The 11560-nt window shown below is 37.0% G+C and overlaps 1 protein-coding gene across 1 annotated transcript; it reads right to left on the bottom strand.

Annotated features, from left to right (window-relative positions):
* Positions 1-1453: 1453 nt before the first annotated feature.
* On the bottom strand, positions 1454-2707 carry LOC116180389 (probable galactose-1-phosphate uridylyltransferase). Its single transcript, XM_031500356.1, has 2 exons — positions 2560-2707; positions 1454-2515 (listed from the first exon to the last, which is right to left on the bottom strand). Exons 1-2 carry the CDS (start codon positions 2576-2578, stop codon positions 1491-1493), a joined length of 1044 nt encoding a protein of 347 aa, XP_031356216.1. The 5' UTR covers positions 2579-2707; the 3' UTR covers positions 1454-1490.
* Positions 2708-11560: the final 8853 nt, after the last annotated feature.

The raw sequence follows: 11560 nt of genomic DNA on the forward strand, positions 1-11560 counted from the left end.
ATTGTCACCCTGTATATTTAATAATATCTATGCCCGAACCCGGATTCGAACCAGGGACCCTTAGTGCCGCCGTCCAGCTTCAACTAAACTGCGGCCGCACGGGCCGGAAAGCTGGAATTTTGAGGTTTGAGGTACCGAATTATTGGAGTGTATAAAAGTAGATTTATGAGAACAAGTGAATAATGAAATATTTGACTTGGGGAGCTTGGAAGCATTAAAGCATGTGTGTTTGGGAATATAGAAATTTGGGGATGTGGGAATATAGAAATATGCGATCATGGGAATGTGAGAGTATGTGAATATGGGATTATGGGAATATGGTAATATAAGAATATATGGGAATATGGGAATATGGAAATATAGGAATATATGGGAATATTGGTATATGGAATAATGAGAATATGAAAATATGCGAATATTGGAATATTAGAATCTTGGGATTATCTCAGAATTTCAAACATTGCACAATTGAAATGGTGGCACCATTCCCAATCGTGAAAGCTTGAAACCTAAATTTTTGAGTATCTTTTTTTATTCTTTTTACTCGTAAAAAAATGGAATTTTTTTTAAATCTTGGAATCTAGAAATCTGGGAGTTTAGGAATACGCATCTTAGGAAATTATTTTAGGCTCAAGCTCTTAAAATCTTGGAGTATCAGATTCCTGGTAATTGAATGATATCTTAGATGGTTATACGGTGTCGGAATATTGGGGATCTCCCGTTAACTCCAAAATAGGTATCTGAAATATCTGGAATATTGTAAAGCATCTACTTTGGTGATTTTATGTTGGTATATGCAATTCTATTAGACCCGTATGGTTTTAGAGACATTTGCATTTTTATGGTCTTGGGCTCTGGATGTTTATAATCTTTAAATCTTAGAATGTTAAAAATGATCGACTTTTAGAATATATTAAAATTTGATGCCAATGCTTGATGAGACCCTCCAGAATTGGAGGAAAGGATTTATGCCTTTTTATCTATTTTTAAGTGGACGTGGATTCGATCACTTAAAAAAATTCATTCCCAAACCCGAATTCGAACCAGGAACCCTCAATGTCGTAGTTAAGCATGTGCTCTACTGCGCCACGTAAGAAAAAAAAATGCATGACCTACCGGAGCTAATCCTGGACACTCGTAAACTGTGTAATCCCCCTCTTCGTTTTCCTCATCGCTATCAGCTTCCGACACCGATCCATGCCTCTCGCTCGCTGCGGCTCTGCAAGAAGAACGACAGTATTGTGGTATCGGTTAAGTAGTACCGCAACTCACCTCTCCATCGCGATAATCTGCTGCTTCTGGTGCTGATAATGGTACATTTGCGCGGATTGAGCCAGCCTCCTGTCCCCTGAGGGTGATATGTCCTTATTTGGTCCTGTTACGCCGTACGCGGGGTATTCCACGTCGGACGCGCTCTTCACGTGCTTCTGCAAACTGAATTGAAACAAAATCAAAGTGTGCTCTCAACGTTTATTTTGTGGAAGGATAAGCTACAGTGAGTAGTGCTTTTCGGGTAGGTCGCGCAGTATACCCGCCGCTTTTTCGGCGGTGAGATCGCGCTGGCTTTGGGCGAACATTTCGTAGCCCACCATGAACTTTTTTACGGTTGCAGAGCGCAGTAAAGGAGGGTAGTAAGCGCCGTGAAAGGTCCAGTGAGATTGGTCGGTGGTGAGGTCGGAACCCGTGGGCGCGCCGTGCCAGCCCATTGAGTACGGGAAGCTGCACCTGAACAGGTTGTCGTACTTCGCGACGAGAGCTTGAAGAGTGATGGCCAACTGCTCCTTTTGCGTTTCATCGCAGTCAGTCAGACGCCTTATATGCCGTTTTGGTAGCAGAAGGGTTTCAAAAGGCCAAACAGCCCAGTATGGCACGACCACCAACCACTCCTCGTTTTGATACACAACACGCTCCCCGCTGCGCATCTCGCTTCTGGCATAATCAACGAGCATTGGAGACTTGCGCGTTTCGAAGTACTCGCGTTGCGTTCTGTCTTTCAATTTGGGCTCGTTGGGAAGAAAGGTGGATGACCAAATTTGACAGTGAGGGTGCGGATTGGAGCACCCCATCATTGCGCCACGGTTCTCGAAGATTTGAACCCAGCGGTACTTCTGCCCCAGCTCCAAGGTCTGCCGTACCCACTCCTCGATGACCGCCTGGACTTGGCCCACGCTCATCGTGGCCAGGTAGACATCCGATCTGGGATGGAAGCAAATCACTCGGCAAGTGCCCTTGGCGGGCGCCGCTTGGAAAAAGAAATCTTCGGGCGGAGGAGGCTCGGGCCCTTCATCGAGAAGCGCGGGGAAGTCGTTTTCGAACACGTAGGTGGACTCGTAATGGGGCGTCACCTTCCCCGAGGCTCGCGTAACGCCAGGACAGAGGGGGTTAGTGGGGTCGAACTGTGGGGTTTTCTCCGAGGGAGCCGTTTCGATTTGACCGCTCCAAGGTCGCAACATGCGGTGAGGTGATACAAGCACCCACTCGTCGCGCAGGGGGTTGTAACGCAAATGTTGATGCTCTACAAAACAATTTCACTCTCGCAATTCGTTAGGAAAACCTTACCGTTTGCATTAAAAGCCATCGGTAGTTCTAAACTGCACAGTGAAAGGTGACTGTCATTTCAATAGTCGCGACCTTCTACATTTATATACGCGGTCTAGGTCGAATTCATTATCGAATGCGTTTATAGTCGAGCGAGCAATCTTATCAGGAACCAACTATAAATAGAGCTCTTTGATAAGATTTAATATCGTCCATGAGTTCTAGCGCGCCAGCTTCCACTCATCTAATTAGATAAACGGTGAGAAACAACCTCCCCAATAGGGAAAGGCGTGGATCTCCAGGGGCGCCGGAAGAAAATGCGCTAGGGAGGGGCCCTTACATTTTTGGAATAGAAAATGTTACCTAACTATTTTTAAATTAGTCACTCAATAGGATACGCAGCTAAATCATATATCCAATAAAAACCACTTGGTGTAATAGTGTAATAGGTACATAAGACACAAAAGAAAACAAGAACAAAAGTAACAAGTTACAGTAGTTTACTGGAAAAAAAAATGAAATTAATAGCACTATATTATAAAATTTGCTGTGGTTAGCACAGAGACCACTCGCACACCGGCGCATGCGCGTTGTACCTTCTTTTAGGTTCAAAAATATGTGTACCAAATTTGGTTTCAATCGGTTCAGCCGTTAATGACGTGTACCAGATATGAAGTTTAACACACTTGCGCATGCGCTATTCTCCCCGAAAGCTTTTCAGCTCTTCCTTTTATATCTAAGAATATGTGTACCAAATTTGGTTACAATAACAGAACAGTACACTACAGACAGACAGACATCATCAAAATGTTGTTGGATTCGGAATCCTGGCGTTTCAAAATGTGTATTTCCGAAAAAAAGTAGGGGGGGGGTCATTTTTTACCCCAATGCAATACCTCTCTTACTAACGTGCAGGTGATAAAAATTACAGTGCGTAAGGCAAATTCGAGGGCAAATTGTAACATTAAACTGTGTCTGCATAATTTTTCTACTCAAAACTATAACAAATTACCAACCATAATGTTATTGATTACAATGTTGAATGTAGAGTAGGGTAAAACAATGTAATCGGAAGAATAAAAATTCCTCTTACGTGATGGTTTTGTCCGCCTGTGCGCCTGTTCCTCGTCTAACTCGAGAACGAAAAGACCACAGCGATGTCAAATGTTCGCCAATCGATTTCTACGAGTTCAAGAATCAGTGCTATTGAATATGAGCCGGATGAAAAGTCTGGTTTCCCAATACGAGCTGAGTAACAAAATTCCCCTACTGAATCGTATGCGATTCTTCGTATATTCATCACTTTATGTGCATCTATTCCATAACAAGTTAAAAAAGTGGTCACTCGCGACCAACGAAAGCGCATTTTCCCCGCACAGAATCAGTAATAATACTCGTAGCTCGGGGTCGGGAAGGAAGTGACTAATCCAAAAGTCTTTTGTCGTTCTGGCCTCGAGGCTGTGCTACACTGTATAAGAAAGAAACCACAACGAAAAAGCTTAAAGTGGAGGACTAGTAATGGTAAAGACGGACAAAGTGCGGACAATAGCGTTCGTTTTCCTTTTGAAAAATGCGCTAAAAACCGCCGAACCGAAATATGTAAGTGACATGACAATATTGTCATTGATGTTTTTCCAAAACAAAACGCCACCTTGCGGTCTTCGGTTAATTTAATCTCTATAGTCTATACAATATAGCAACTTTATGGACATTGAGGTAACTCAATAAGGTTATAAAAGGTTTACCTACTTTTGCTTTGTCACCGAACAGCGATGGGACAGAAAAATGTGGCTGTGTTCTGGTTTTATTGTGAGCTTTCAACATTTTCTAAAAGGGATTAAGTGATTTCTCAAATCCCAGGGAGGGGCCCGGGCCCCCCTTGCCCTTTAGTAGCGGCGCCCATGGATCTGACGCCTAGAGAAAATTGACTGACACAGTTTGCGAAAATAGAAGGCAATCTGTCCTAGGTTGCTTTACTCACTATGACCAATTATCGAGAAAAACCAACTGCAACTTTTTAATAAAAAAAAACCCTAAAAAATCGGCAGGAATTGAACCCTTATGCCGTATGTTTATTAAGAATCGCACTCGTACTGTCCTCATTAATAATAATGTTAGACGTACTTCCTTTTATAATTGTTGTTTATCTCCCGCAACTTTCTTCAGAAAGTAAGTTAATTAAAACAAGTTGTAAATCAGCATATGCATGATTAAAGCGCATTTTTTGTAATGCAGGTCAGTATTTTATTAGCGAAGTTTAAAATTATCGATCTCACGAGTAATTTTGGCTGCGTTAAATAATTAATATTATTTAATTTCAATTGACCGTACGTCTTCATTGTGTAAAACAAATCACAAAGTAAATAATAAGTTTTTATACTGGTAACGCTATCTAACGGTAAAATTATAGCACCTCCGAAACCCATATCGAAATTATTTTCTTCAATTATCGATCTCACAAGTAATCTAACTCAAAATAGTTAGTGCCTGCACATCTACACTATATAGCAGAAAGCTTTTAGTGAAAATTTGAAGTCTCTAGCTATGTAGTTGTGGAGATCTAACGCGGACAGCCGGCCTGCCAGCAATGACGAATATAATAGCGTATTTTTTTCAAAAATGCGCTAAAAAGAAACACGTATCTTGTATAAAAATTTTACTGATCGAACTGAACAGGTGCTTACGACAAATCCGAACAAGTTTTGGTCCTATGTACGTAGCAAAAAAGGAGTAACACGTATTCCAAGTGAGGTTGAGTGTAAATCTCAAATTTATAATACTCCTCAAAATATTGTTGATATTTTCGGTTCATATTTTGCAAGTGTATATGAAAAAGGAGGCCCCTGTGCCAAAATTAATAATGTTTACATCAACAGCCCTTATATTCATATTAATTCTGTTTCTGAGCATGAAGTCATTGAAGCCATAAAAAGCTTAAAAAACAAACCGACCGCCGGAACTGATCAAATACGTGCCTTTTTAATTAAAGATTGCTCTTGTATTCTAACATATCCTTTAACAATTTTATTTAACTTATCTTTAAAACAATGGACTTTTCCAGCTGTTTGGAAAGTTGCTAAGGTGTGCCCGATATTAAAAACAGGTTTGGCATCTAAAGTTGAAAATTATCGCCCCATATCTATTTTATGCAACTTTTCCAAAGTTTTTGAAACAGTACTATACAAAAAACTTTATCAACAATTTAACACGCAGTTGTCTAGTTACCAGCATGGTTTCGTTCCCAATAGATCAACTGTTACAAATTTGACTTGCTTTGTGCAATATTGTTCTGAAGCACTAGATAATAGACAGCAAGTTGATGTTATTTACACAGATTTCAGCAAAGCCTTCGATAAAATTGATCATAACATTATTTTAAACAAGCTTGTCGAATATGGTTTCAGTTGCCCTATTGTTAATTTAGTGAAGTCATATCTAACTAACCGACGTCAATTTGTTTCCTATAACGGGCATGACTCACAATCATTTATTCCTACATCTGGAGTGCCGCAAGGGTCAACTCTTGGTCCCTTTCTCTTTTTAATATTCATTAACGATTTACCCTCCGTAATTTCATCTCAGAGATTATTGTTTACGGATGACTTAAAAATTTTCACTAGGGTCACAAGCCACAAGGATTGCGAGAGCCTTCAAAGCGATTTAGAAAGTGTTTATAATTGGTGTAACGCAAACAGGTTGTACCTGAACATTGATAAATGCAAGGTGGTAACTTTTTCACGCAAGCGTCAATTAATCCGATACAATTATCAAATTCAAGATACACCCTTAAAAAGAGACACTCAAACAAAGGATATAGGGGTTCTGTTCGATAACATGCTAACATTTAGCTTACACATTGATACAATTGTTAGGCAATCTTTTAAAACCTTAGGTTTTATTATACGCATTGGTTCAGATTTTGCAAATTTGTCAACTATTATACTACTTTTTTCCACATTTGTACGAAGCAAGCTTGAATATGGTGTACTAGTATGGAATCCAGCATTTAAAAAACACGAAAAATGCCTAGAACGTATACAACGTCGTCTTTTAAAATATGTAGCATTTCGTTGTGATGGATACTACCCTACAAGAGGTTACCCACAAAATCTACTGCTAGAAAGATTCAATCTTTTACCCTTAAGTAGCAGACGTAAAAGAATAAGTGTGTCGTTCTTGTACAAATTATTATGGAATGAAATTGATTGTGTCACATTACACAATTATTTAAATTTCTCTGTGCCTCGTTCTTCCTCCAGACATTTCCTAACTTTTAAATTACCCTATTGCAGAACAAATCTCTTACAAAATTCCCCAATTTATCGATTGTGTCATAATTATTACTCGGTATGTGATACTGTTGATATATTTAACACTAATTTAAAATTCCTTATAAGTATGATCCAATAATTTTTGTCTTTTTTTTTGCTTTTGCCATTGCACTAATACAATTTCTCGTATTTACCAATATTGTATTTTGATTTATGACTTTGTTTATTCTATAACTCTGTTAATAATTTTCTTTCGCTTTAGTTATAAATCTATCATTATTATTTTTGTTACATTTTTGTTAATTTTTCTATATTTCTGTGCGGCTTTTATTGAACAATATTTAAGTTTGTCCTGTATTTAGACTAGATAGTCTGTTTGGACAATAAATTATTATTATTATTATTATATCCAACACGAAATATTCCCTTGGAAAATGACCAATGGGAAATTGCTGGTTATATTTCTACTCTGTAGCACACATTTTTAGCGTATTAGTTGGTTAATTCATTGGGAAAACGGCCAAACGTTGCAGCATATAATAATACCCTTGGTTTCTATTAATAGAATCTAACTGTAATTCTTTCGCTCTCAGGAATCAACTACTATTTGCATCGAACGTAAACTCAGAATTGCAATCGTAACGTAAAAATGCCTGATAGCTCTGAACTTTGCTACATTGAGTTACGTTTATGTTTGCGGTTATCTGGTGACGTTTATCATACACAACCGCAAAAGTTGTGTTTACGGTTTACATTCGAACCTTTACAGCACACGAACTTCAACTAGAATCTTACAATTTCCTCACCCCTGGTAATCTCCTTCGTAAACGACAAATGGCTAGATAATAATTACGATATAACAAAATCTAGCCAACAAAGATCCTGTTTACAGCTTTACAACTTTGGTCCTGGTAGGCCATATAGTGTTTACGGCATTACAACTTTTTAAAAGTTTACAATATACTAATATACAGGGAAACCAAAGCTCAAACCACCTGAGATATACAGTATGTATCTTTTCGAGCGGTAAAACTCTTCACTACGCGGTTCCGCATTATTTTCTGAGTAAAAAGTCTAATAAAAAGTTTCCTCTAGATGACTCCTTCAGGTGGATATTAACCCTTTAGATCTTTAAATCTGGCAACATGACAGTTAGTGACTGATGTAAATTGCAAGATCAAGACATTCTAGATAAACTTTTTACGTGCAAAACTCAAGTGCAACCTGAAGATTAATAATCTTGTGTATTCATAAGTGGAACCATTAGGAAACGAATGCAAATACATCTCCTCAAACTCCGATATACTTAATTTTTACGTTTTCGTGTATGTTATATGAACTAAGATGGCTTATACTTTCCGAAGGAGTCATCTAGCTAGGGGAAAATTTTTATTAGACTTTTTTACTATTTTGCGGAATCACATAGTGATGAGTTTCACCGCTCGAAAAGATACACACTGTAGACATGAAAATAAGCACGCTTCTATTTGAAATTAGTTCTTTCCCCACCATACATGTTTAAGATAACGAGAAATAAAAAGAAATAAGCTTTCTAATGACGTATCACACGACTCATTTTGCAATAAAAAAATTTTAAGATGGCGCTCGAACTCAAAAACCACGTATCAAACAAATGTAACCTCAAAATATTCAAATTGAGGCGTGCTAATTTTTATATCTAAATATCAAACGGTTTAAGCGTGACAGCTTTCGTTCCATCTTTAATAGCGACTCTGTATACTAATATAATTCCAGTAATAGAACCTAAGGTGCCGGAAGGATTTCCCAACAAATTAATTTATTCAGAGTAAAACGGCTGGCCTCGGAATGTATTCAAAAATTAAAAAAATATTATACAATTAAAAAAAATCTTTTTCGAATCTTTTTTAATCAATGGTGAATTTTTTGAATTTTTTAGTGTTTTAATTTTGAAAAGAGAATTTAATATGCTATCTTTATTAAAATATACACGGTGTTCTATTTAAAATAAATGTCCGATCACGTATACTTTTGAAAACGGCAGACTATTCAACAATCATTACATAGAAACTTTGTAATGAACATTTTTCTGTATCTCTTTTAACTAAGCGAATATGGGATGATTCTGATATTGACAATTTTTTGATTTTCCCTCGTATCTCTTGAATATTTCGTGAATGTTATCAAAATTTGATTTTACCATTTAAGTTTGACTTATAAGGAGCACACGACAGTTACGGAGGTACCCTATAAAAAAGCATGGATATTTATAAATGTATAGTGGGTTGGATTGGTAGAGCAACCTAGGCTGAAACCCACCCCACTCAAAAATCAAGGCAAAAATAAAATAATAGGAAAGTCATGTAATAATAAATAATCCGAGACCATCTCTTCTTGAACGAAGGGGAAACGGGGAAATCGATTTAATTCGAAAAGAACCTTTATGTGCCTATAGCTCAAGGACGTTTTTTTCTTAACAAGAAGTCGTAATAATTGTGCACCTGTTGTAGTGACAGACAATATTTTCATATTAAATTACCGAGCATTAGATAAACAAGAGCGTTTGAACTTCTCGTTCAGTTTGAAGAAAGTGTTTTCTTTTAATAGACCAATTTGACCAATTAACCCTTTTTTTGTAAAGTAAAACAACAATTATAAAAAGGAAGTTAATATGACGCTATACTATCAAATAAATTTTGATTTGCTTGTGAAATAAACCGCTAAAATCATTGTACGATGAATATCATTTTGATGTCAACATTCCTGGTGATGAAGTAAAAGAAAAACAGTATTTGATGGCAGTTGCGTCTTTTTCATCCTATTGTCAATGTAAGAGGATGTTTCCAGCCCGATGATTGTAACATTAACGTCAAGGTCCGAGAAAAATTGAGGAAACTTAATTTTATTGCATGTTTTTACTATTTTGAACGCATGAAATTTGGATAATTGTAATGAAGGATAGATTTGTCATTTGGAAATGAAGTAGTCGATGCTCAATAGAAAAAATTATCCAAATCCATGTGATCAGATTGTTTATGTATAAAATAAATTGTTCCTAAGAATGATTATCATTCTGTATTTTGTTGTAAACTAAGAATATTTCATTCCAAATAGTTTGTTCAAGTTTTCTTTCGCAGTATAATTAAATTTGTAAAAAGGAAATGTGATTTGGGGAGAGAGAGAGAGAGCATCGTAATTGTTTTTTAATGAATGTTTTCAAAACGTTACGGCAATTTGGCAAACTTTTCAATTAACTATAAAAATTTGAAGAACATTTTTCAGGAAAAAGAAGAAGTTCTACATCTTTTCACTAGTAATCTCACAAGTGCATTGATTCTTTCCGGAAATGTTTTTGAGTGCAGAATCAATGCACGAGTGTAGATTCGGTAAGAAAATCGCAACGACACCACAACAAAACTCTATATTGATTCAAATTTTATTTTGTGTTTTAAATTATCAAGTTGATGTTGGACAAAATCCATGGAAACCTGTGTATAAACAAAGTAGTTAAATCAGAAAAATTCAGAGATGTCACGTTTTGGTACTGAATCTTTTCAAAAGATAGACGAAGCAATAGACCATACCACTCCGGCCAATACGAAGCGGAATAAATGCTCGGTATGGAGCTAGTTTTCGAGCTTTTGCGAAGAAAAGTACAAGCTGGATGAGAAGGAGAAGGAGGAATTGGGTGAAATATTGAAAGATTGGGACTTCAACATGAGCAAGAAGAATGGTGAATCTTATAAGGAAGGCGTGGTGAAAGTTGTGTGGAATTCATCAGCTAAACAATTGCAAGAAAAGTATTACAAAGACTTCAACATCAAATTTGACCCCTTTACTGATTTGGAGTCCAGTGGAGCTAGTTTCGCGCGAGACGCATGCCACCGGAAGTTACAAGCCGATCCTGCTAAAAGAAAAATGAGTTCAACAGCTCTTATTAAAGAAGAATTATCCAGAATGATGAGACATGGGACGAAAATACTCCTACCGGTTAATACTGATTCGTTTCGTTTCACAAAACGTATCTTGACATTTAATCCCTAAACGTCAAAAAATTTCCACTTATTAATTTTAGGTAGGTTTAGCAGCTAGAAAAAATTTCCGCGAAAATCTTTCCGTTGCCATGGTAATAATGCTCGAATAAAGTTTTTGATTGGTTGTTGGAGAGTGTCGTGCGATTTTCATATATAATACCATAAGTAGTCGAAGTATTGTCGAATATTTTTGAGGTGCTGTCACGAATGCTAGTTACGCTGATTAATACCACGAGCGCTTGCGCGAGTGGTAATAAAAAGCGTAACTAGCATGAGTGGAGCAGCAGCTCAAAAATAATCTACAAATACTTCGACTACGAATGGTATTCGGAGGACTATTCGAATCAAAAGAAAAATTAAGCATAATTACCCACGCGAATATATTTCCATGACAACAATAAACGTCAAAATAAATTATGGAAGTTGCTTTTCATTTTGCTATTGATTCTATTCGAACTTTTGTGCTCCAAGCTAATTCGTTATGAGTGATTCAATTAAAAGATGTGGTGATGTCGGTTGTCGAAATTGATTAACAAACTAAGAAGAATGTTCCGGTTAATACGACAAAATATCGCGACATTTCACTGGTGGAAGTTTGACAAATGTCATTGAATAATCGCATTGAATTGTCGCTGAAATACCACACGTGAAATTATCACTTATAATTGCACAAGAGGGTTGTATTTTACCGAGTAAATTTGGGTTGTTTAGGTAATGAAAATCTGTTGCCTAGCAATT

This window comes from Photinus pyralis, unplaced genomic scaffold (genome assembly GCF_008802855.1).
Source record: "Photinus pyralis isolate 1611_PpyrPB1 unplaced genomic scaffold, Ppyr1.3 Ppyr1.4_LG9, whole genome shotgun sequence".
Classification (NCBI taxonomy): domain Eukaryota; kingdom Metazoa; phylum Arthropoda; class Insecta; order Coleoptera; family Lampyridae; genus Photinus; species Photinus pyralis.